The following is a 27992-nucleotide window of genomic DNA, read 5'->3' on the forward strand; positions in this document are numbered from 1 at the left end:
TATATATATTTTTTTTTAAATGGTTTAACTGGATGGACTTTTGTCTTTTTTCAGCCAGACTATGTAACTATATGTAATGAAAGCAGAAGTATTTTATTTAAAAATTTAATTAGCCTAAATTTAATTTAGGAGGAGGGAACCAGGAATGGCAATATACAAGCAGATTAAACTTCATCTTAAAAAGGTATACATTCCATAACGACTCAGTGTATGTGTACACTGAAAAACAGATAAATCGTTTTACATGACTATCACAAATCTTTCAGAAACCATTTTAAAAGTAATGAACCGACAAGGTTACAAGACTGACTGATATTTTATTAAAATTTGTATACTGCATGAACATCAGTCGGTGTGAGTACACAATTAGCAGTAAACAGTTTCAGCAAATACAATAAGTTATTGAAATGACGCAGCTTTATCATTCGATGAGCATAATCATTCCATAATTTATTAACATTCTAAAAATGCATTACAATCTGCATGTAAAACGTAAAGGCAAACTGTTCTAACATGGGTAAATCCATTCAAAACAGTGGGTGATATAAATAGTGCACTATTGACAAATGAGCTTCCTCTGGAAGGCTTGCTCTTACACGGTCCATTATTCAAACAGTGGGTCTGTTTAGAACACAACCTAAAGTGAACCTGTATACCATTTTACAATAAAAAAAGAATTGCTTAAGAGCAGACACCACATCTACTGTGACACCCTTTTCACACGTTTTGTATTGGGGTTTGACTTGACATCATGGCTAGGTTCCACTAGCTGCCATCTGCCTTGTCTAATTATCTTCTTACTACTTTTTTTTTTTAAACTGCAGAACAATTGTGAGAGTTGGACCTACTGTACAACTTTGATGTGTTTCAGCCCCCCCCCCCAGGGACACCAATGCTGGTATAGTGTTTCCACCCCTGTGAAATCCTTCCAATTCACAAAACAAAGCCAGTGATATGCCATTATGGCCCCGGTATCAACAAAGTCTGTGTTATCTGAATGCTAAACAAAATGGAGACCACCCCAATTTATAACTAGCCTTTAAGCAAGGTGTGTTATCTACATGGGCAATCCTTCACAGAGGCAGAGGCTTGACAACAGCACTGGTGTCAACAGGGTGACAGAGGAAGGTGTGCCAACTATAAATCTGGCCATACACAGAGCAATTTGTACCAGTTCCTTTTGAACAGGCAGTGAATTGAGCTATGGGTGACACTTTCAGCACCCTCCCACCCGACATCCTTTAATCGGAACATCAAAGGAGCTGGGTAGAAAACAGTCAGTCCATGCAGCCATTGTATGGTTTTCTGATGGCCGTGGGTGTCAGCTGTCAAAATACAATAGCCAGCAGTGCAGATTCCTCCAACCACGCTGTTTAGCATGGATGGGGGAATCAATATATTCCTCTCATTTAGTCTATGGGGCTGAACAAGATAAATCTTATTGTGTTTGGGTCAGCTTTAAGTAAAGTAAAGGAAAAATACTACACTGCAGCGATAAGCAGATAATAAGGATCCTAAATATATTAAACTCATACCGCCCATAGTTCAGTACAGTTTTAAAGTATAAAGTTTAGTTTTGGACAGGGTGGAGAAGGATCAGAACCCTTTTTTATTGCAGTCTTTGCTCCCATTATGGAGATTCACCCTCTATTTGTCCAATTTACTATCGTCACCGAAAGTGAAAGAAAAAACGAAATTTTGGGCTGTCAATAGAACATTAATAGAGTGGAAACCTTTCAATGGGGACACTAGTTCTGGTGACAACCTAGGATTCTTTCACCTTCACTCACTTCCTTTTTTGGCTATGGAACAGGAAGTGAATGGAAATCTCCCCAATGGGACACAGATGACAAAACAACTGACAACGGTTATAACTCTCCCTTTCTCCGTATCCAAAATTTAAAAAAAAAACAAAAAAAAAACTGTGCAACCTAAGGCAGTGCAAAGCAGAAATCTAACTTCATATTTTTAATGCAGAGCTTACAGAACAATGAAAGGCAGCTGCTGATTGGTTACTTTGGGTAAATGCAATTGGTCTTTGACCTATAAGGTTTATTACCATAGATCTCTTATTGGTCCCTATATAAATCAGGAAAAGGAATCATTAGAACCCTATTTAAAGTGTAACTCCACTCTTGCAATGAAAAGAATATTCCCTTCTGGATGATCTATGTGCATTGCAAGGATTTTAACAGACTCCTACTTTTTGTTATTCTGAAGAAACAGTGTTCATGTGCAGAGTGAATATGTATGGGTATGATTTTATAATTATCAACCAGCTGCTTACAGTGCTCTAATGGGGAAAGTTTAAATGTGATTTCACTGACATGACATTTTTGTTGCAGGGGACGCCCAAAATCTGACTTCTAGGAAAATCAGTTGGCCAATCACATAAACAGGAAATGTCATTTCTGGGGGGCGGGGGGGGGGGTCTGTACACTGTGTACAGAATGCCTTCAGGTAGCCATATTGCATTTTACAGAAAATTACAGCACTGCAGACTAAAAAAGAAAGGCAATATGTAATAGCATTCAATTACAGTATGACTTGTGTCGCAATTGTATATGTTGTAGTATTATTTTTTTATTTGCAATTTGTTCCCATGAGAGTGGAGTTACTCTTTAAAAAGCAGTGCAGCAAACCCTAATAACCAATCAAAAACATTTGGTTAATGACCCGAGTCCAGTAATATCAAATCCAGCTGGCTGCTATGAGATGTGTACTGTACACATTATCACTAGAATCTGCAATGCTTTCTTAAATACATCAGATATTTTTCATTTTAATGTTCTTCAACACAACACTAATATCCTCAAATCCATTGTGACTGGTACATTCTCACGCAGTGTAAACAACAAGCTCATTCTTCTGCTCTTGCTTTACACTGAAACAAAAATACTTGCTAATCAGATTTTGCCTTACTGATCTATGATTGATACTACTGGATTACTGGTTTCTCTTTGCCGTTTGCATTTCTTTACTGAGTAAATATAAAAAAGCATTAAAAAAACACACACAACATACTATTTTAAACACATTCTGGAATGTCTGAACATTATAACATTCACAACAATCTCACAATTCCCTTTATTACATGGTATTACGTGGTATGACTACCACAGTTATCCAATAAGGAAAAAAAAAAGAATCTACAAAGTGCAATAAACTACAGTAAACTGAAGCCAGGCTGGTGGCTATGGAGGACAACACTTTGTATATAGTACTTTCTTTATACCACTTTTCTGAATAAACTTGATATTTTAATTCCACCTCTTGCCAGGCTTCTCATATAGTTTCTACAGCTAGAAATAACACATGGTAATCCGTACAACTTTATCATGATTCCTCCTTCTCTTAACACCCAACTCCAAGAAATGTGAAAGTTATCTCTTGCAATGCGGCTATGCCCATACTGCAAGGCTTAATTGCACATTTTGTCTAGGGAGAGGAGAAACCGTTTTACTTACCTAATGCTCTGCTCACCTGACAGATGGTGCTCCCCCACAATCTATCAGTGGACTGTCCCTCAGCATCATCACATCCAATGCAGAGCTGTGGACCCTACATTGGCTTGTTGAAGGCAGGACCTTAGACCACTAGAGCATAGGGGAGAAGAAGCTGCAGGGACCAGTATAGCAGCATGGAAGAGGAGTAAGGTAAATCTACTTTAACAGGTCCCCTAGGCCAAAAGAGCAATTGAACTCACTGAACACTGAACTCACACAGCAAGGGATCATTTTCCAGTTTCCCAGAGCTGGGTTTTGGTTTATTGTTGCTAAATGTCTGTTTTCCAATCCTGCCCATACTATGGAAGTCAAGCAACCATCACAATGTCTTTGGACTACCACAGGAAGCAGCAGACATCTTGGTTGACCAAGGGAAAAGGTTTGCATTGTTGGATCTGTTTTTAAGATGAGTTTTCTGAAGAGTCTTTTTGACCCCAGCCTATCACATATATAATATATAGTCAACTTTAGGCCTTATTGTAGAAGCACCAAACCTTATTGTAGGAGCACCAAGTTTAATTCAGACAAGTCCTCAATAAAACATGAGAACTGAGACGTCTCATATGCTGTTGCAGTCCAAGTTCAATTCTTTCAGGGATGTGTCAAGGGGTGGATGGAAGGGGCAGCTGCCTTTGGCACAATGGTTTATTGCAATTATGGGGGCACTGCTGGACATTTGATCCCCTAAACTTGCACATCATGACGCGTGGGGGGGCCTTGTTTGGTATCTTAGCCCTTGGCACTGGATGACCTTGTCCTGGCAATTAATTCTATAACCCTTGCCACTGGTTTGGATTTTGTCTGGTTCCTGCTGAATCGGCCTGTAGAAACATTCAAGAAGGTATACAAAGGCATCACATACATGTATGTATTAGGTACCTGTGTGGTTTTAGGTATGAGATATTCCCTCAGCACAGGTTTGAACTAGAATACATACACAACACGGGTGTTTGACTATAAAAAGTAATCTTGAGCAATGCGAGGCTTACATTGGAAGGTGCAGATAGTTAAATAATAAGAAAATTCAAATTTAAAAAAATAGGAGTCTTTTTTTGGGTCAAAAACAAAAACTACAAAAACTATAACAGTGAATAAAATAATGTGAAATATAAAGGTTTAGATTATTATGCTAATTTCAATCACCTTAAAGCTGAACTCCAGATATAAAAGACAAATGAATGTAGCTCTGTAATCGTTAGTGCATCTTTTTTTTTTTTTTACAATGCAAGCAGTGCCTGAATTTGACCATGTCTCAGCCTCTTGAAGTCTCCCTACAGAAAGAAGCAGCACAGGGATCCAATCAGTTTATGTGCTAGCAAGGAGCATTCAGATAGGAGGGGAAAGCAGAATGACAGAGAGGTGAGCTCATCACTGTGCTGCTTCTGCTTTCACTCTCACTGGCTGGGGAAGGTCCAGGATAACCTGGGCTCACAAAAAGTGGTTGAATGATGTTGGCCATCAGACTGAACATACATCTAGAGGCAGAAAAAGTACTTCAGGGAACTCTATGGCTTGGAGGTGAATATTGCAGCAAAAGCTGCTTTTATTTTTTTATGGACTATTCATTTGTTTATCCTGTTATGTAAAGCTAGAGTTCTGCTTTATTTGAAAAACAAAAATAAGAGTGTGCATTTTTCACAACAGGTGATACCAATCATATGCATTCATTTATGGTTAATAAAAAAGTGAATATTGGATATATAAAAATAGATCACATTTCTGTGATAATGTTACATCAGTTCAAAGTGGAACTGGCACCAAAACCCATTCATATGGGCTACAGAACCTAAAACAGGATAGCACAATGGCATGAGGTCCATCAGGTTATATAGTTTAGATGACAGCTGAATATCATATTGGACATTTGAATGCACTATAACAGTATACTGCCCTTTATAAAGTTTATTTGGCCCCACAGCTTTTGTCTGTTTAGGTTATCGATTGATGGATGCGTAACCGGCTTGAGTTGTATTGAATGGTCTCTTGGGCTCAGGATCCTTGACAGTGGTAGAGTCTGGGGTGTCCAGAATGGGCTCCTGGTCTTCCTGGTCATGGAGGTGGGGGAGGTAGAAGAGGTCAGTGAGTCCATGGAGATCCGCGGCCTTGTGGAAGGTCTGAAGGACAAGCAGCATGGCCATAAGACCAAGTAAGAGGTAGACTGTTGAGAGAGATGACACAAAACTATGAAGTAGACACTTTAAAAGATCTCTTCAAGGCTGACTACATGAATATGTTTTTTTCTAGACTTCTCAAATGACCAAAGCACATGCTAGACAAAAGATTATCAATTCCAATCACTGCAAATTTTATGTGGTCAAAGTAGATGGATGGATAGCATAAGCAGTTGCCACACACATATTTATTCCATTATTTTTTTTTTCTTTTATACAATACAGGTTTTTCCTTTTTTCAGAATAAATGAAATAATTCAGCACACCAACGAAATTGTTTTCAAATTTCATTTTACATTCATCAGAAAAAGTATAATATACGTATACACATAATACAAGGGATCACAATAAATCCTGAGTACTATGCCTGCTTTCATTTTGTATGCAGTATAGGTAACATTATATAGATAAATTGTGACATCCCAGTACAGAAAAGTTTCAGAAAGAGTTACCATACACAAAGTATGTAGAGGCACACCAGGTGAAGATGGCAAAAAGAGACAAGGTTTTGTCTCCTTTCTCAAGTCAAATCCAACCATATATAAACAACCATGTGATTGGAAAACAATATTTGGTGTGCTGATCTATTTGATTGTGTTAGAGATTTGTTTGAGGAGGTCTCCATTCTGGTTATAGCACCTACCTCCTACTTACTTTGAATGTACGAGTATCCTTACATACTGGGCTTAGAAAATTGGCAGTTCCCTTGGCAGAAAAAAACATTCATATAGAGCATTTTTGTACTAGCGTTTAGATGCATTTAGCATTTTTTCTACCATAAAACGTCTCTCAAAAGTGCAATGTAGAAGACTTTTCATTTCTGCCTCTAAATGCTGAGCTGAAAATATGCCTCTAAACATCCTAATGGGCATGAACTCATAGGATAACATCTAGGTGCTTCTACAGACAAAACAAAAAACTCCTGTAGAAGCCGTGTTTTTAAGCTCAGTGTGCATAGACCCTAATAAATAATGTGTGCATTGTTCATTTACAGTACATGTATCCCTTTGTTCATGCCTTGTTGCATAAAATGCCTCCTTCAGCCACTTCCTGTCTGCATGCACTGGGTGAGCAGCTGCATGTCATTTCTTTGGGCAAATTACCTGATGGTGACAACAGTGAGCAATACCTTTGTATTGTGTTTATAGTAGCGTAGCAGGGTGACAAAACAGAAGCCAATTGGTAGACAGGGACGGTGTGCTATCACCCTAACAGGAAGTACATGAAAGGACATTCATGGCAGAATCACCAAGTATTAAATTAATAAAACCTGCAGATTTAGATGTATAGAAAATTACCTTTGAAATTACTTTAAGCCCCGCTTCACACTGATGCGGTGCAGAATTCGCAGTGTTTTCTGTGCAAATTCCACACCACATGAGAATCGCACCCCGTTCATGCAAACCGCTGCAGGTGTGTATGTTAAGTTAACAACACCCTGAAAGCGGTCTGCAAAACACAGTGCGATGTGCAGAACCGGATCGCATAGGTGTGAATACCAATGCGATCGGATTCTAGTACGGATCAAAAAAGGGTCTTGCACATTTTTAGTGTGGGTGCGGTGCGATCAGAGCCATACAAAACGTATGGCTCCAATCGCACCGCATACAAATCGTATGCGATTGGCACAGGAATGTGGTGCGGTTCCTGTGCGAATCACATGCGATATACCGCACCGCACATATATGAACCCGGGCTCAAAAGTTAAAGCCTAAATTACATTTTAGTGACTGAGTTTACATAAGCTTTAAAGCAGGCTCTCTTGACTAAGATTCCACCAGAGGTTGATTGGGATTCCTTGAGCAATGAACAATGCTTGCCTCTCAGCTAAAAAGATCATTGGTCTCAATGGTTATTTATCTATCTATCTGTGAGAGAGAATTCTTCCCACTGACCACATATGTATGACGCATTCTTCCCACTGACCTTCATTCTAATGTACCATGAGCTGTAGATATAGCGATTATTAGCAGGTGTTCACTGACATGGGAAAGTTATTTTATGGGTTATTCAATGTTAAAAGGGTTGAGAAATGCTGCTTTAAACTATCATTAAAATAGAACTGTAGGCAAAACATTTTGTTTTCATTTTGAATGGAGTAAGGGAGGGTTATAACCGGTCAGGTTTTTTTTTTGCCATCTATATCCCATCATGGAGATTTACCTTCACTTCCTGTCCAATAGCCAAAACAGGAAGTGAGAGGAAATCCTTTCAAATTAAGGAAATCCTTTAGGGCCCTCAGGTCACTAGAAATAGTAAAAATAGTATCCCCATTGGGAGATTTCCCCTCTATTATTTTTCTAGGGACAACCCAAAATTTGTGATTTGCTTTTACTTTCAATTTTAATGATAACTGTAAAAAGGACAAAAAAGAGAACGTGCATTTCCCTAACGGGCACAGACAGCAATGAAATCTGACAGGTGTACAAATCCCTATCCACGCTATCCAGAACTAAAAGAAAAAAAACGTTTTGTCGTCAGTTATACTTTAACCCTAAAAAGGCCTTCTGGGGAAGACTGGCAATGTGGACAGTGGTCCCCTTTATATACTGAGCTAAAACTACAAGTCCTCAGACACAGCATTTGTATTAATATAAAACAATGGTTATTTATAGGACATCCACACCGGTTTCCAGAGATAATATTTGGTAGTAGTGTCTAAAAACCACTGCAAGTGGAAAGTGAAGCTACCTGAATAGAAATGCAGTCAGCCGATTCAAAAAGCAAGAAGAGCAAAATGAGCAAATCCTTTCCATCATGTGATCCTCCAATACGAAACCAAGACTGCCGCTTAGCTGTGACAGCATCCAGCTCATCACAGACACAGCAATTAAAAGTCGTCTTTGTTTTGCTATATGTCATAACATGTAAATGTTACCAATGTCCAGGGGAAAAAAGTCACAGCAAGTCTGCAAATGATGAGAGCATGCAAGGTCCCTTCACGCTAGAATAAGGATCTTTATCTACAGCCATGTGACTGTAATTTTCAGTATCCCACTGAACTCGGCTCATCTGTCACTTTTTTCACCTAGCCATACACATTAAAGGCTAGGTTCACCATTAGTAACATGGTAAATGTTACACTTGTATTTGGGGTGTAACATGTTACTAATGACATGCCATTATCACCCCTGGATCCCCCAATGTGATAGCAGGTAGGGGATCCTCTCCCTGTACCATCTGTCACATTTTAAAGACAGCAACTGTCTGCCAGTATGGAAGTACGGGTAGGCAACTGTCAGGAGTGTCTGCAGGAGCCTGACATTGCACGCCTGATCCACTTTTCTATACATTTATGGATGGTTGGCAAAGTTGACACTTTCATTATTTTACAAGCTGTATAGGGAGCGTTGTGCATATTCACAAAAATAATCTATCCCCATCCCCCCCCCCCCCACCCCCCTTTCCTAGATTCCTTATACTTACAGGCCACAGACACCTTGTAGAGTTGTCTTAACCACTGGTTGTCCTGTTCCCCCGGGACGTAGTCTCCTAGGCCAATAGTGCACAAAGAAATAAAACAGAAATAGAAGGCATCCAGGAAACTCCAGGAACTTTCTATGGCGTTGAATATGGCCGCAGGAACAATAAGAAACAGAATCAAAACCAACACACTTAAGACAATTAGGTGAACCACGGTCACTTTTTTCCGGTCAAATCCTTTGTAAAGCTGGAAGAAACGAATAGGGCTGTAGGTGAAGGTAGCCATGAGACGCTGGACAGCAGCACTAAGGACCAGCATGGTGAAAGGGACGCCAACAAGAGCATAGAAGATACAGAAGGCTTTCCCAGAGTCGGTCAGGGGGGTGGTGTATCCATAACCTGAAAAGCATAAAATGGGTTCATTATTGATCGATATGTAGAAAATTTTCATATGTACTCCTCATTTAAAGTGTATGTCTGAGCAAAATTAACAAAAAAGAAACAATACACTCACCATATCTCTGCAATATATGCACCTTTCCCCATGTTTTGCATCTTAAGAAGTGCAATACCTCTGTTGTACTGAAATTCCAAGCACTGTTAGCCTAGCAAAGTTCTCCACTGCTGGATCACAGAACCCCCCCCCCCCCAGCTTTGTGTTGTGGAGATGAAGAAAGCAGGAGTTTCTGTAGTCCAGAAGGACGAACTGGGCAGGCCTGACAACAACTTGGGGTCTCCATGTTTTTGCTATTTAGTACTCTGGTAATTTAATTGGCAATTGCTCAGTCATGCAAAACAGTACCCAAATTAAATTTATATACCATACTTTTTTTTCCACATATATAGAGCTTTCTTTTGGTGGTATTTAATCATCATTGTGTTTATTGTTTTTTCTTATATACACGAAAAAATACCAAACACTTTGACATGTTTTTCCATAGCTTGCAAACAAACATTCTTTATACATTTTGGCCAAAATGTAAATCGGGTACATTTCTTTGATCAATAAAAACCCAATTCAGAGTATATTGTTTAGTCTGTAGGAAAGAGTGTACAAACTATGGTTTATATATTTGAAAATTGATCAGTCCTGATGTACTGATGGCCTATTCAATTTCTTAAAACCCTAAAATGACAGGACAGCACAAATACACACCAAATGACCCCTTTTTGTGAAGCAGGCAGCCCAAGGTATTTAGTGAGAGGCATGGCAAGTTTTTTAAAGTTGTAATTTTTTGTCACAATTTTTTGAAAAATGAAGAAATGAAAAAAGTAGATTTTTTTTTAATTTTTTTTTTTGCATACTGTTATTAGTGCAGTATAGCGTCATCATGTGACTGGTGCGACAGTGGAATACTGACTGTTTACAGTTTGTAGAAAAAAAAAATTATTTTTTACATTCTGTCATCAGCATAGATCAGTATCACCATAGTGACACTGTAGTACTCTGGGGTGGGGAGTGATCAGAGATTTTTTTTTTCTATACTGTGATTACTTGTTACACTGGTGATTGCTAACAGCAATTGTTTCAACTGGCATAAATGTCTTTCATTAATGACTCATTGTTTACTATTGCGGTGCTGTGATTGGCCCATAGCTATAACATGGTATAGGTACTGGTATTGCCCCAGGTACCATGCGATAGCTGTGAGCCAAGCACAGCATCACAACAGTATGCACACTGTCATGAATGAAAGCCATTCATGACAGTTTTTCTTACCTATTATGATGTGATTGCTTTGACCAGCAATCACATGATACCTTGGCAGCTTACAGTGTCTGGGTATGGAGCATTGTGATCCACTGTGTCTACCAAACAGAGTGATCCACTGTGTTTACCAGACAGAGTGGTCACAGGATCGCGTGGCTGCATGCCCCAGGGGGTGCGCCAGTGCGCATTAGCACTGCGATCTACTGGGATGTAAAAATGGCCATTCAACCACCCTTAAAACTTTGGTCTTGGTTCCCTAGTAACTACAAATCCAACACTAACAAAATAATCTTGTTTCATGGACTACCACAGACTGAAAATACTTTGTCCACAAATACCATCAAAATATATTTTAAAAAGTGTATAATTTTGATGGTATTTGTGGACAAGATAGTATTTTCAGTTCATGGTAGTCCAAACAGGATTTTGCTGTTAGTGAAAGATACAGTTTACAGCTACTATAAGTATTTTTTTTTTTAAAAAGAGAGTTTTAGATCTGTTATTTATTCGCTGCTTTATATTTTCATGATTTTAAATGTTCCCTCTAGAATTCACCAGTCAAGGGATGTGTTTAGCATCTTGTTTCAGACCGCGACTGTGCTTCACTGCTCAAGTCTATGGTTCAAATCTAACCGTACTGAAAATCAACAGTCTGTTCAAAATGCTAACTGAACTTATCTCAACAATTGTTAACATAAACTTGGAACCTGCCTGAGCAATACAAACTAAGCAAATGATGAAAATACATAAATGTACCATTACCTGCACTACATCCCATTAGGGTAAAGCCCTTTTATCTGACATGATCAAATATCATAGATGACCATAACTAGTCAATATATCACATATTGCTCCTCCTATTGCCCCAGACTAAGTTGTGGCAGCATTCCTTTGCTTAGGGTGGAGATTGTAAGCAAAAAATTTAAGGCTAAAATATGCTGTTGTGCAATATTCTCCTCTGACCTTAGAACTATTTAGTGAGTGAATGGAGAGAAAGGTCAGTTTCTTGAACTAGGGAGCCAGACTAATTTAGCTGGTTTGTTCTCTTACATATTTTGGCAAGTCAGCAAATTCAGGGGCTGAACATATGATCATGCGATCAGTTTCCTCATTCGGGGTGAAGACAAAAAGTTAAGCAACACAAACATATAACCATCATGTTCCTCAGCTTTCTATCAAAACAGTCAGTTCAGGCCTCAACTGCTGACATCTGCACCACGCATGTGGCGAAACGGATAATTATCAATCAGATATAATGCCAGGAGACTCCTTTTCATACAGGAGAAAAGCAGTTTCAAAAACACGGCCAAAGCCAAAGTGATTTTAGGTATGTTTTTTCTGCCAAAACGCTGCTGCTCCCGGACGTGCTGGCAGAGGGGTTTTTTCTGCCGTTAAACACCCCGCCTGTAAACTCCTATGTGTGCATTGACATAGACTAACACTGTGGGGTGTTTAGAGGAAGAAAAAAAGTCCAATACTCCTGTCAAGTGGCATTTCAACATCCAGTGTGCATGAAGCCTGAGCACTGATACAGCATCACACCAAACATTACATTTTTTAATAAAACTGTTTGATAGGTGCATTTTAAGGTATGTGCCCATAGGCGTGTTCTGTATTCAAGGTATATTGTGAAACATGCGTGGGATGTAATATACACAGTCACAGCACACCACAACCACTATGGGACTATACATATGTGCAACGCTTTGCTCATTGAAGAAATACCAGAGGCCTGTTAAAGTATATCTATATCAAAGAACAAAAATATAATACATTTCAGCTAACTAGTCCATAGACATGGTGAATGCATTCATTTTTTTTTTTAGGATTTTTTTCCTAGATTTCCACCTAGTTATCCTGCCAGTAACACTCTTCCTGTTCTAGGCTGAGAATCAACACTTGCCCACCATATTGCATCAATGAATGGAGGAGCAGCGTTGTCATCTTAGGAGAGAACTACAGACCTTCCCTCTCCCCATCTATGAAGCAAAGGATGGGGTGTTCTGTAGTCCACAGAGGTGATAGATAAGGACAGTACTGCAGAGTGCATCAGATTTCTTGCACAAATTCAACAGATATAACAAAACACTATCAATGGTTTATATTTCATACCAAAAAGGGAGCAACCAAGAAATTCATTTTTAGGGTTATAACAGCAATGCACACTGGGTGTTTGGCTGCGGCCTGGGGCCCAGTGTGCATGAGGCCTAAAGTCAGCCATAGACCATGGGTTGCAGAAATAAAAATCACTTGATTTCCCCATCAACACAGTCAGTGTTCTACTGGGGTTTTCCCGCTGGAAGAACACAGTGATTACTGCTAGTGACTATAATAGCCGCTAGCAATAATCGCATTTAAAACCCAACAGACTGGTTTTACTTGCTCTAAACCAGCTCTGAATTTGCAGAGGTTTGAACCATCTATGGCCAGCTTTAGATACATTTGTACCAATAAATACTATAGGTTTACATTGCCTACATATAAACAGTCCCTAGCTATTGAAGGTTACACATACAGTATAAATGTCAGTTTTGGTTACCTGAACAATGGATGGGAGCACACAGGCAAAACATGTGCAATCAAGCAGGTTCATGTATGCCCAATTATACAAGATTCATTTTACAAAGTATTTTTTTAATTTGCCTACGTACCGCCATTTTTCAAGAGGGATTACATCATCTAAACAATCTGGAGCACTGTACAGTGAGTTTCTAACACTGTGGTGTCCCAGGAGCACACATTTTAATGTGAGTGGATATATATTTTTTTAATAAAGGCTATTTTTGGTTGTACATACTACACTCCATTCAGCATTTTTTTACATAATTGCGGAGTGGATTGGATCTATACAAAGTGTTAGCAAAGAGTTGGCAAAAGAGTGGGAAGACTTTGTACCATATATACCTGCCAGGGTTAAAAGGGAAAAGTGCAGTTTGACCTGTCATTATGGGTCAAACTTTGCGGTGAGTGCATAAGTGTGTTGGAGGTGGGGAGCACAATAAAACAAACATATTGAATAATAGCGGTGTATTACATCTGATCACACAAAATCATTGTGGAATACATGGGACTGTTCATCACGATTTATGTTGTAAAAAGTCACATGATTTTTGTTGGAAAAGTATCACAAGCACTGTGGATATTACAGAATAATATATATATATATCCATCCATTGGAATATATGCCCTTGAAGTAGTTTGATCATTAAGTATTCACAAGCACTGGAGAGTGTTTTCACTGTCTCTGTTTATTAGAGCACATTCAAAAGGTTCAAGGTTCACATTTGATATTGAAGCATCACTGTGTTGTTTATTTGCTGTGCTACATTTTTCAATATTTAGTTTGTCATATGTGGGAACTCATTACATGCTAGCTGCACAATCATAAGGAGGTACATATTGCGCTGAAGTTTCTTTTCTATATATATTGTTAAATTAGTGGTTTATGGTTAGGTATTTTGATAAAAATTGAATGCCAATGAACAATATTTTCTATACTTTTAATGGGACAATGTAGACAGCCTGTGTTATATTCTGTCTGTATTTGTGCATTCATGATAGTCAAAACCTATTCTCACAACAATGGATGCAACATGCATGGGTAAGGCTTTTTGGCTACACTGCAAAAGGTCATCAGTTTTTTAGGCTAAATGGTAGGGAGAACTAGGGATTGCATTCAGTGGTCCAGCAAGTGGTGGGTGAAACATGAACACTACGAGTAACATTGCTTTTTCATGTTCTGAATGTACTCATTCTGATTCATTCAATATACACTTTACAATCCACACTTGAGGGTAAGGCTATATTCACACTGGCAAATTAGGCTAATGCAAATTGTAGAGGTATCAGTGCGTCCAGCACCAATCACCGCAAGTAATATGTAGCTGTGCAGAGAGCAATAAATAGCAGCAGCCGCTAGCGAATTGTCATCATAGTGAATGGGGACAGAGGCAACACCTAGCCGCAGCAGGAATCTGGGGACTCCCGCTGCTACATTTATTATTATTTATTATTTTTGTCTTAAAGGTGAACTCATCCTTTAAGGTAGTAACCTGCAGTAGTGAACACAAGTCTACAGTATTTCAAATATACTCAAGGAGAACCTTTGACCTCAGGTATGAAAGGGAGGAGAAAGACCTTTCTTCAGTGTCAGACTGCTCCCTTAGAGTCCTGATGACACAGGCACAAAATTATCAACACTCTTTGGGAGAGCTAGACATATAATATACAGTATGCTATACACAAAATCCTAAAAAGCCAGTGTAAATGTAGTCTTACTCTTTAAAAATGGCTCTGAACTTAAAAGGATAAGTTCACCTTTTGCCCAAAAATAATAAATGCATATTTATTTGCAGGTAAAAAAAATGCGTATTTATTATTCTTAGTTGCGGGAGCCTGTAAAGCATTGCTCCAGCGATCAGAAGGTTGCTAGTGCCATGTAGGTCTCCTGCAGAACTGTCAGTATATCTACTTGCCCGTATGGGATGTACAGGCAAGCAGATTTACGGACAGGAAAATTCAAGAAACTACCAAGGTGCTCCACAGCGCTGCAGCGGAAGCCCCACACAGCCATGTTTTTTTTAAAAAAAGTGACAGCTTGTACGGGCAACTTCTCCCTGTACTGCTGTCACAGGGAAGGGGGGTGGGGGTGGAACGGGCAGCGGCTACAGCATTGGGAACATGTTACATGTTCCACCCTAAAAACAGGTGAACGTATCCTTTAATGTTCCTTTTTGTACTCTCAAATCTAGTCTTAATTATTTCTGGAGCCAGCCAATCCAGTCTGTCCGGTGCAGCCAACAACTTAAGATGTTATCCTAACGGATACATAACTAAAATATCTGTCAACTTCATAACTGCCAGAAAAATGTTTCTCTATAAGAGTGAATGCAGGAGGCACTGTTCACATGAGTGTTTGCAATCTCTAGATTCCGAAGCGCTCTGAAAAAATTACAAATTGCACCACGTGTGTTCGGGTGTCATAGATTTTCAATGGAACCAAAATGTAGTGTGGTTTTGCAGCAATTGTTACATGATTAATTACGGCAAAACGCATCGCGTGAAGCGTGTCACTCAAAAAAGGAGCAGGAGCTTCTTTTGGGCGACAAGCTTTGTGTGTGACAACTGCTGAATGACATGTGATCCTGTATGGTGTACTACAATAAAATGCAGCATATCTGCATTTTAATCGCAGCCCCATGCAGCACAGCTGCATTGCAGTGTTAATAGAACACACAGAAAACAATTGTTTTCTGTGCTTTATAGTGGTGACTGGCGTTTGACAGTGCGATTATACACACAGTGTGAATTAGCCCTTGAAGCTGAACTTCAGATAGATATCACAGATACAAATTAATGCAGAGATGAGTACTGTCAAATTTTGAGTATTTGCTTAGGAATTTATTCTTTGTTTATGTTCTAGCTGGATCAATGTCCCCTGATTTTTACAAATACTGTATAGACTTAAAGGATAAGTTCACCTTTTAGACAAAAATAATAAATGCTATTTTTTTGCAGGTAAAAAATGTGCATTTATTATTTTTGTCTACATGAGCCTCGAAAGCTCCTATAGATCGCTGATGCCATGCAGGTCTCCTGCAGACCTGTCAGTATATCTGCTTGCCGTATGGGATGTACAGGCAAGCAGATATACTGACAGGTATCTTCAATGAACTACCACGGCACTCCACAGCGCCGTGGTAATTCATTGAAAACTACAAGCCCACAGCCACTAAGGCTGTCGGGACTTGCAGTTCATTCATTCATGGAAGTCCGTGAATGAGTGACGTGGCCGTGTGGGCGGAGCCCTGCACGGTCACGCTGTTTTCAAATTTGACAAAAGTACAGGGAGAAGTCTCCCTGTACTGTCAGAGGAAGGGGGCGGTGACTGCAGCTATGGGAATATGTTACATGTTCCACCGAAAAAACAGTATAGTTGGTACTAGATACTGCCATCTAGTGGTTATTTTGGTTACTGCACCTTTTTTTCTGTGTTCCCTCCTATTTTATGATTAAATTCCCCATTTTCACATTGTCTTATGGGATATAAATGGCTGCTTGCCTCATGGCCACATGATAATTTGCTCACATGAGGGGAACGCGTTACCATGTTTTGACCTGCAAGTACGTTTTTTTTTTCAATCATCTTCCACATCCTGTTGTCTGCTGTAACCTTCTGCATTTAATAAAGATCTTCGTGGAAGAGAAAAAGGTGTTTGGTGAGTTCAGCTCAGACTCTCCACGGTGATTGTATCTGCTTATACAGGCCAGGCATAGAGGTCTCAGCAAGGGATAAGTCACTAGTACAACAGTTGGAGTCAGAAAAGTAGGCTTGCAGCCTATGACACCCAAAGCATCACCCTTCTAGGACCACCACCTTTACAAAGAACATTTTTTTGTTTTACCGCCCCTAACCTGGTTTTTAAATATTATGACTGTGTATTAATAGATTTCTATGAGATGATCATTTCTACTGATGAAGGCAATAAATGGATTAAAAATCAGCCAGTTCAGCAGGAACCGGATGAATTTAAAACCATGTGTGGCTGCCCCTGCTGGACAGAAGTCAATCTAAAAAGTTATTTTTGTGGAACACGCTTGCTGGTAATGTTTTCTCGATACATACATCTGTATGTAGAGTAACAATTCCTTTTTTCAGATTCTCAGAGAGTTCTTTGCCATGAGGTGTCATGTTGAACTTCCAGTGACCAGTATGAGAGAGTTAGAGCTATAACACCAAATTTAACACACCTGCTCCCCATTCACACCTGAGACCTTGTAACACTAACGGGTCACATGAGGGAGGGAAAATGGCTAATTGGGCCCAATTTGGACATTTTCACTTAGGGGTGTACTCACTTTTGTTGCCAGCTGTTTAGACATTAATGGCTGTGTGTTGAGTTATTTTGAGGGGACAGCAAATTTACAATGTTATACAAGCTGTACACTCACTACTTTACATTGTAGAAAATTTTAATTTCTTCAGTGTTGTCACATGAAAAGATATAATAAAATATGTACAAAAATGGGAGGGGTGTACCCAGTTCCGTGAGATACTGTATAACTAAATCAAATAAAAATATATCTGCAGTATACATACTGGGTTGATCGCGTATGCTTGAGTAGCTGAAAACAATTGAGAGTTGTACAAAACTACATGTGTGATTTAATTCCTGGAGTTCTCATGCCATACAGGATCTAATTGCTCCCTCACTGAGTTATAATTATCTTTATTGTACAGCAGTGTCAATCAGTATATAGATAGGAAGAAGCCGAGGTGACCTCAAAACCTAGGTCTTCCCAAACCAGAAAATTGGGTGTTGCATCAACCCAAGTGTTAATTCAGCCACTCCTTAAATATGTCTGGGATTTCATGGGCATGACTGGCAAATCTGACATTGGGTACATTCAGAATTTGAGTTCTCTCGGCTTTAAAAGGAAATGTATAATACTTTTTTGTATAGTTACTTTATTATGTTTAGAACTGAAAAGTTTAAATATTAGGAAATGTAGCACTACCCCCTAGAGGGCCGCTGGCTAATGATGGCCAAAAGGCACAGTACACTTCCATCATTGATAATGATGGTAACAAGTGTTCCTACTCACTAATGCAGAGACTGCCAGCACACACAGAGCACAGTTCAGGCACACTGACATAGAAATCAGACTAGGGGGAAGTCTTTTCAGGTTTTAATGCTGAATAAACTTGTAACCAGGGAGCGGTGGAGGACATGAGATACTCCGAGAAGTACAGGTTTTATTGAAGAGGATACTAACTTGTCTGACAATAGCACTCCTTGACCACTGAAACTGTAAAGGAAAGGCCGGATAAGGGGTCTCTGCGTCATCTGTACCCCATAAAACTGCAATGGCTCTTATCTACTTGCAGCACACAACCTCATCCAGATCAGCAGTCTTTTACTTAGGAGGCCAAGTGATAGACACCCAGGCTAAAGCCTCGTACATTATGGCTCAATATCATCTGGTATTGGCCAGTTCAATAGAAACCGGCTGACATTCGGCACATGTGTACACCTACCTGTCTGACAGAAGTCGGCTGTTCAGCTTGCTTCTTTCAAAGGGGCATTCTGGAAAACCAGCATCCGATCGGCATCTGATCAGTGCTGGCAGCCAATGGCTGCGATCTAATAAGGAGTTAAAAAATGGCGATAGCCATGTATAGGAGATGTGCAATAGACTTTTGTTCTTAAAATGATGGCAAAAAACTGTAATTTTTTTTTTAATAAAAATAAGTGTATCTGAGTGGTACCATTAAAGGCCTAATTAAATTCATTTGGAGGAATTTGCATTGTGTGCCCACAAATTCTAACGTAGAAAGTATCACTTTTTTTTCTGTTATGACACTGTTGCACTAGAGCCAAGAGAATGTGCATCATAACGGAAGATTTCTGTAACCACTGACATCACTAAACAACCCAGCTATGCAGAAAGTAGATACTGGTCCTTTTAGCTCCATGATCTCCAACTACATTTCTAGAAACTCTGTATGTTTAGAGGGTTTGTAGTGGAATGGGTATTTATTTTTATCTGGCCATCCCCTTTAGGATGGCAGTAAACATACTCACTCATTCTGGAATGTGGAATTTCCCTTACTTGGCAGACCTGTACAGTGTAGCTATAATCAGTCAGCTTTTTGGCATCAGATTTCCACAATGGAAAGATTTACACATTGCCATTGCACACTGCTATCAGCTAAACAAATTTTACACTGCTAAATGCCTCCTCTACAGTGAAATAAAGTTTTTTTGCAGTGTTTGCACTTTAGATATTAGCGCATAAAAGGAAACAGAACCAGGAGCAGGGTGGATGGAGAGGGTGGTGTAGAGTCTTAAGAGAAACAATCCCTATATACAATACATTCTCAGTATCTTTAAAAGAAGTTAAAAGGATTATACCCACAGACATAGGATGAATATCAGTCAATCCAGATGCTTACAGTCAGACGATATGTCTATGAACCTGTGTCAACAAACTTTTGTTGTCAGACAGGTTATGCATTCCAATACGAGTCTAAGGAGATGGAAAATTCACTCAGAGTAGGTAAAATCCAAGTCAGAAGGGGGTCAGTTGCACCAGTCTGTAAGGGGGGGGGGGGCAGGGAGAGGACATGGCTGACTACATGCTGTATCTGCCACGTGGCCATTATGCACCCCTTTAGTAACTTCAGACTAGGCTCAGGAAAAGGTTAACAAACTTTACTGAAAGTTCAGAAGTGCAACAAAATAAAGTGCAACACAGTTCCTTAGATGTCCAGACCCTAACTGTCTGACTGTTTGGTGGCTGCCTAGACCTGCCTTAGAAAAGAGAAAACCCAACACTGGTGAAAGTTCATACTTGGCAGTATTCCGAGGGGTTGGCATCTTTGGCTGGACTGCAGGGCCCAGCAGTCCCCCTCTGCAAATCAGTGTCATGACATTCCCAACCCGAGACCATACCACGATCCAGAACTAGCTACGAACAGCAGGCACACAGGGCCCAGCAGTCCTCCTCCACAAAACCAGTGTCAGGACATTCCCAACCCAGGACCATACCATGATCCAAAACCAGGAACGAACAGCAGGTACACAGATGTAATACATCTGCATAGGGCAGGTAGGCTGGGTCCAAAAAAGCCAGGGGAAAAAGGGACTGAAAGGTTTAACCTATCCTTCCCCTGCCAGAGCCAACCAGGACTTACAAACTACTGTAGGCAACCTGCCTACACATGCATTTCACCCCCCCCCCCCCCCGTTTTCACAAGTGCGACCCCAACACTAAAACAGGCACATGATACAACATGTCAAACAGTGTTAAAAAGATTGGCATAAATAACCATGTAAACAACAAGCAAAACAGTTCTGCAACTTATATACACTATATTGCCAAAAGTATTGGAACTAGATAACCGTGTGTACTCTCCAGCACTCCAGGAAATGAAATGCCACAGGGAGGCCAAGGGGACCAGGACAGAAGTGACCTAAAGATAATGCTTCAGGGGTGCAGCCCTCCTCAGATGGGGGAAATCAACCACTGGAAAAAGAGCAGACAGGTGGCACAAACACCTAGTGCATTATCCAAGATAATAAGGTGTAAAAGACAAAAACATACTCACAGGCATAGCATGTATAAAAAGCTTTTGCATAATGGAGATGGCCACAACGGGCAAGGTTTACCAATTGTCAGTGTAGTCAGGAGACTGAGGCGTTTCGGAGACGAGTCCCTTTCCTCAGAGCTACTGACCAGCCAGCTTCAAGGTCATGCTATAAATAGCCATGGCTAGATGCCTTGGGAGCAATGCTCCACCTCCTCTGCTCGTTAGAGGGGGAGGAGTTAGAGGGGGTTATTTGTAGTGATACAGTAGGACAAATACATAAATAAATACGCACATCAATTGCAAAGATCAAAAAGATGGGAGATGCAAAGATCATAAAACGTAATAAATTATGTATCTGTAACTTGAAAATGTTGTGTATGGCTACAGACAGTGTATATAAAAGCATTTTCATGCATAATGGTAAATGTTTTTATAAAAAAATATTATTGGAAATTATAAAAATTATTATTGTAGTAGATGCGAAAATAAAAATAAATATAAATAAAAATAAATAAGTGTCTGTGAGTTAGTGCATAACAATAGGTGGCAGTAAAATGAGAAGTTGAAATTAATGTAATGGAGTGGAATCTGCAATGCTTAGTACCTCTAGGACAGGTTCAGATATGAGATGCGAGTGTGGAAGACCGATGGCTGAGAAAAGTATTGGGACGCCTACCTTTACATGCACATGAACTTTAATGGCATTCCAGTCTTAGTTTGTAGGATTTAATATTGAGTTGGCCCACCCTTTACAACTATAACAGCTTCAATTCTTCTGGGAAGGCTGTCCACAAGGTTTAGGAGTGTGTCTATGGGAATGTTTGACCATTCTTCCAGAAGCGCATTTTTGAGGCCAGGCACTGATGTCAGACGAGAAGGCCTGGCTTGCAATCTCCACTCTAATTCATCCCAAATGTGTTCTATCAGGTTGAGGTGAAGGACAATCAAGTTCCTCCTCCCCAAACTTGCTCATCCATGTCTTCATTCGACACCTTGCATTGCACTTGGTGATGTAAGGCTTGGATGTAGCTGCTCTGCCATGAAAATCCATTCCAAGAAGCTCTCTACGCACTATTGTTGTGCTAATCTGAAGGTCACATGAAGTTTAGAGGTCTTTAGCTATTGACTCTGCAGACAGTTGGCGACATCTGCGCACTGTGCACTTCAGCATGCGCTGATCCCACTGTGTCATTTTATGTGGCCTACCACTCAGTGGCTGAACTGCTGTTCTTCCCAGTTGCTTCCACTTTATTATAATACCATTAACAGTTGACCGTGGAATATTTAGTAGCATGGAAATTTCACAGATGGACTTGCACAGGTAGCAACCTATCACTGTACCACACTTGAATTCACTGAGCTCCAGAGAGCAACCCATTCTTTCACAAATGTTTGTGGAAGCAGTCTACATGCCTAGGTACTTGATTTTATACACCAGTGGCCATGGAGGCGATTGGAACACCTGAATCCAATGATTTGCAGGGCTGTCCCAATACTTTTGGCAATATAGTGTGTGTGTATATATATATATATATATATATATATATATATATATATATATATAAATTACATTATTATTACAGGTACTTGTATAGCGCCGTCAGTTTACACAGCGCTTTACACACACTAATATATATATACATATACACACACACACACAGTTGTGTTCAAAATAATAGCAGTGTGTTGAAAAAGGTGAATAAAGCTCAAAATCCTTTGAATAGCTTTTATTTCCATACACACATTGGGAACACTACACATTCTATTCCAAATCAAAACATTAAGAAAAATATATCAAATTTGTGTTGTTCCTTTAAAAAAAATTTAATAAAAGTGAATATTAGACTGTTCAAAAAAATAGCAGTGTTTGTATTCTTCTTTACAAACTCAAACATTCACTATATAAACTGAAAATTGTTTGAAGATTTTGCTTTCCTTTGAATCAATTAATATTTAGGCTGGCCATACATTATACAATTATCTGCATATTTTTGGTTTAGATTTACCAAAAACCATATAATAGGAGGACAAACCTAAACAACACTTTCAGTTGTATCCAATTAGGCAGGCCCTTGCACTACATAGTTGAAGGTAAATCTAAAGGAAATTGGGCAGAAAATCTGCAGATAATTGTATAATGTATGGCCAGCCTTAGTTGTATAAGCACTGTTTCTGAGAACTGCTGTACATCTGTGTTGCATGGAGTCAACCAACTTCTGGCACCTGTGAACAGGTATTCCAGCCCAGGATGATTGGACTACATTCCACAGTTCTTCTCTATTTCTTGGTTTTGCCTCAGAAACTGCATTTTTGATGTTAACCCACAAGTTTTCTATTGGATTAAGATACAGGGATTGGGCTGGCCACTCCATAACGTCAATCCTTTCCTCTTCAGCATAAGGCAGCATGACCTCTTCAAGTATTCTGATGTATTCAAACTGATCCATGATCCCTGGTATGTGATAAATAGGCCCAACACCGTAGTATGAGAAACATCCCCATATCATGATGCTTGCGCAACCATGCTTCACTGTCTTCACAGTGTACTGTGGCTTGAATTCACTGTTTGTGGGTCATCTGACAAACTGTCTCCGGCCACTAGACCCAAAAAGAACAATCTTACTTTCATCAGTCCACAAAATGTTGCGCCATTTTTCTTTAGGCCAGTCAATGTGCTCTTTGGCAAATTGTAACCTCTTCAGCACATGTCTTTTTTTCAACAGTGGGACTTTGCGGGGGCTTCTTGCAGATAGCTTGGCTTCACATAGGCGTCTTCTAATTGTAACAGTACTCACAGGGAACTTTAGATCTTCTTTGATCTTCCTAGAGCTGATTGTTGGCTGAGTCCTTGCCATTTTGGCTATTCTTCTATCCATTCGAATGGTAGTTTTTCCGCTTTCTTCCACATCTTTCAGGTTTTGGTTGCCATTTTAAAGCATTTGCGATCATTTTAACTGAGCAGCCTATCATTTTCTGCACTTCTTTATAAGTTTTCCCCTCTCCAATCAACTTTTTAATCAAGGTACGCTGTTCTTCTGAACAATGTCTGGAATGACCCATTTTCCTCAGAATTTCAGAGAGAAATGCACTGTAACCAGCATGTACAACATTTGCTGCCTTCCTTCCTTAAATAAGGGCAATAATTGCCACCTGTTTTTCAAAGAATGAATGACCTCACCAATAGAACTCCACACTGCTATTATTTTGAACATGCCCCTTTCAATTAGTGATTCAATTACACAGATCAGCAGCATGCATGTCATGACTGTTGGGTCTGTTGGATTTCTATTACTCTACTACACCTGCTAGTAAATTATCTGCCATATAGAAATATAATTTCTACCAGAAACAGTGATTGATCAGGTTAGTGATGTCTGACTATTATTTTGAACACAAGTGTATATATAAAACACAGAGACAGAGGAGCAACAAAAAATTCAAAAGAAATGCATGTCTTACAAATTATGCACAAATTTGCATGTTCATGAGGGAAATAAGTATTTGATCCCCTATCATTCAGCAGGATTTATGGCTACCAGGTGTCTTTCATACAGGTAACAAGCTGTTCACAGGAGCAGTCAAAAAAATCAGATTCCAAACGCTCCACCATGGCAAAGACCAAAGAGCTGTCCAAGGATGTCAGGGACAAGATTGTAGACCTACACAAGGCTGGACTGGGCTACCAAATTATCACCAAGCAGCTTGGTGAGAAGGTGACAACAGTTGGTGCAATCATTCGCAAATGGAAAAAACACAAAACAACTGTCAGTCTCCCTAGGTCTGGTGCATCATGCAAGATCTCACCTCGTGGAGTGTCAATGATCATGAGAACAGTGAGGAATCATCCCAGAACTACACGTGAGGATCTTGTCAAGAAAATAATTGGTAACACACTACGCTGACAAGGACTGAAATCCTGCAGTGCCCACAAGGTCCCTCTGCTCAAGAAAGTATATGCCCAGGCTGGTCTGAAGTTTGCCACTGAACATCTGAATGATGCAGAGGGGGACTGGTTGAATGTGTTGTGGTCAGATGAGACCAAAATCGAGCTCTTTGGTATCAACTCAACTCACCTTGTTTGGAGGAGGAATGCTGCCTATGACCCCAAGAACACCATCCCAACTGTCAAACATGGTGGTGGAAACATTCTGCTTTGTGGGTGTTTTTCTGCTAAGGGGACAGGATAACTGCACCGCATCAAAGGGACGATGGACGGGGCAATGTACTGTCAAATCTTGGGTGAGAACCTTCTTCCCTCAGCCAGGGCATTGAAAATGGGTCGTGGATGGGTGTTCCAGCATGACAATGACCCACAACACACAGCCAAGGCAACAAAGGAGTGGCTCAAGAAGAAGCACATTAAGGTCCTGGAGTGGCCTAGGCAGTCTCCAGACCTTAATCTGATTAAAAATCTGTCTTTGAAAAGAGAATGGTTAGCAGATTACTATAGAACTCTAAAGATAGGAACAGTGTCAGGGATGTGTGCTTAGTGAATAAATAAAGGACCAAAAGCACCCATAAGATTGACAGCAGTGGGAAATTCACATCACTGAATGACTGTGCACACTCAGCCAACATGAGCATCCATATTTATAACAGAATGCTACAGCAACAGAATCCTTCAACCACGCTCAAGTTTGTGGGAACCTTCAGTTGATTACTTATACATCTTGGGGGCAGTGGAGGGTGAGATACGACAGGTTTCACTTCTTTCTTAAAAGATGGGTTTTGTAGGTCCATATAACCATGTGGATATATACCAGTGATACTGCACAGACAGCAGAACAAAAACTTCTTGTCCACCAGCACACATGCTTGCAGCAAACTATATTATACCATTATAGGCACACAATGACCAGCTTTACTGAACCCCTAACCCTACTCAGTGATCTGTACACTTAATTACATTCATTATCCTTTAATCTTCTCTGTGTACTTCTCATGTGTAATCCTCTCTGGGTAATTAAACACAGTTACACCAGATTCTCCAGATTCTCTATTTAATACACTGAACAGAGAAGCATTGGCGAGGGCAGGGGGGTGTCTTGGAGGACAAAAAAGGTACATAATTACATAACGAAAGAATATATGAACGTTAACGGATAGCAGGGGCGGACTGACCATTTGGAAACTCGGGCACTGCCCGCGGGCCCGGGGTCAGTAGGGGGCCCCAGGAAATGCCCCTGGTACCTTTTTCATATGCTTTTTTGAGTTTGGGCAAGGACACAGGGGCCCCATGATCCCCTATTGCCCGGGGGCCCCATGAGTTGTCAGTCCGCCCCTGACGGATAACTCTTAATATGTTTGCATGCACAGCAAAACACCTTAACTACTGTATACTTTTTGTATAGGGACATCATTCATGGAGGTTGTGCATCAGTTGCCACAATATATAAATATCATCAAGGAACAAGGTGTACAGTTCTCATACCTGCCAAGATGCCTTAAATTCACAACATTTATTAATTTTAAACACAGGCTTTGAGAATTTGTATGCCCTGTGAACTTTGACAAAGGAATGTGTATGATTGTGCAAGAATTTAAGGCAAGAATTGTAGATCTATATGTAGGGGCTAGGTGGGTGAGCATAGTAGTAGGCATGTAGTACTTCCTTAATGTTTCCCTCCTCCTCATTGGGCACCAAGTGTGGTTCAAATGAGAGGCCTATCACTGAGTGGGTTCTTGTAGGCTATGCTAGGCACCTAGAATGGGTCACTCACCTTATACATGGAGTACCTTCACTTGTGTCGTGCTCGTCAATGCCCCGAGTAAGGGCAGAGGCCACTTTCAGGGATAACTCAACCTTAACGTAGACCTCAGACTCAGAGGTGGCTGTACACTGTGTACACTTGAACAGAAAAACTGGATTTCAGTTAACTCTTCCAGTCCTCAAACCAATGTACACCTTCACTGTCAGTTGTTGCATTTAGGAGTGACATGTTAAGCCGAAGCCCACTCCACCTCTCCAGCGCATCTTCGCTACCTCACTCCCAGTAACAGAATGGCGTCGCTGTGCACCTAACGCAGACCCCATGCTTGTACTACATTAACTCTAGAGATGAGCGAATTATTCAAAAATTCGATTCGGCTGATTCGGCGAATTCGCGGAATAAATTCGATTCGAGTCGAATATATTCGCTGCGAATTTAACTTATAAAAAGGGTGTTTCTAGGCTTCAGAGAGCCTTTATATTAGTGCAGAACACTGTACCTTTAATTTAAATGCCCTTGGAGTCTGCTGGGGAAGAGAAATAATACTGTCAGTCAGTATGACATGCAGATGAGTGCCGTCGATCTTAGAATCACCGCACACTTCACTCATTTGGGCAGTCACGGGGCCAAAACCAGAGTGTGGAGCCACAGTGTGGCGGTGGAGGCAGCAGCAATGGGAGGCCATACAGCACCCTATGACAAAATGGAACCCACCAGCAGTGTGAGGAGACCTGAAAGTGGCACATGGCAGAGTGTGGCGATGGAGACAGCAGCAATGGGAGGCCGTACAGGGACCCATGACACACTCTGGACCTGGCAGCAGCATGAGGAGGCGGTACAGGGGCCCATGACAGATTACGGGCCTGGCAGCAGCATGAGGAGTCGGTACGGGGGTCCCTGAGTAACAATTCTGTGTCCCCGAGTAACGATTCTGTGTCCCTCAGTAACGATTCTGTGTCCCTCAGTAACGATTCTGTGTCCCTCAGTAACGATTCTGTGTCCCTCAGTAACGATTCTGTGTCCCTTAGTAACGATTCTGTGTCCCTCAGTAACGATTCTGTGTCCCTCAGTAACAATTCTGTGTCCCTCAGTAACAATTCTGTGTCCCTCAGTAACAATTCTGTGTCCCTCAGTAACAATTCTGTGTCTGTCCCTGAGTAACGATTCTGTGTCCCCGAGTAACGATTCTGTGTCCCTGAGTAACGATTCTGTGTCCCTAAGTAACGATTCTGTGGCCCTAAAGTCTCTCTGGCCCTAACTCTGTCCCTAATACAGACAGGTCTGTCTCTCTTGAATGACCGGAGGCTAATGGAGAATTGTAAGATGGCCGCAATTTATAGCTCCACCATTACACAGTGCTGGCTGGCTGGCTGCTGA

General features: G+C 40.4%; 1 protein-coding gene across 1 annotated transcript in view; it reads right to left on the minus strand.

The window, feature by feature from the left end:
* Positions 1-297: 297 nt before the first annotated feature.
* The window catches only part of LOC149434865 (potassium channel subfamily K member 6-like), a 49011-nt gene continuing 21316 nt past the window's right edge, over positions 298-27992 (minus strand). Inside the window, exons 3-4 of the mRNA XM_089663296.1 lie at positions 9104-9499; positions 298-5664 (exon numbers count right to left, since the gene is read on the minus strand). Of these exons, the coding sequence (XP_089519422.1) occupies positions 5441-5664; positions 9104-9499 (620 nt within the window). The 3' untranslated portion in view covers positions 298-5440. The remainder of the gene's footprint in view (positions 5665-9103; positions 9500-27992) is intronic.

This window comes from Staurois parvus, unplaced genomic scaffold, assembly GCF_062004578.1.
Source record: "Staurois parvus isolate SC_StPar_1 unplaced genomic scaffold, SC_StPar_1.0 ptg001650l, whole genome shotgun sequence".
Lineage (NCBI taxonomy): Eukaryota > Metazoa > Chordata > Amphibia > Anura > Ranidae > Staurois > Staurois parvus.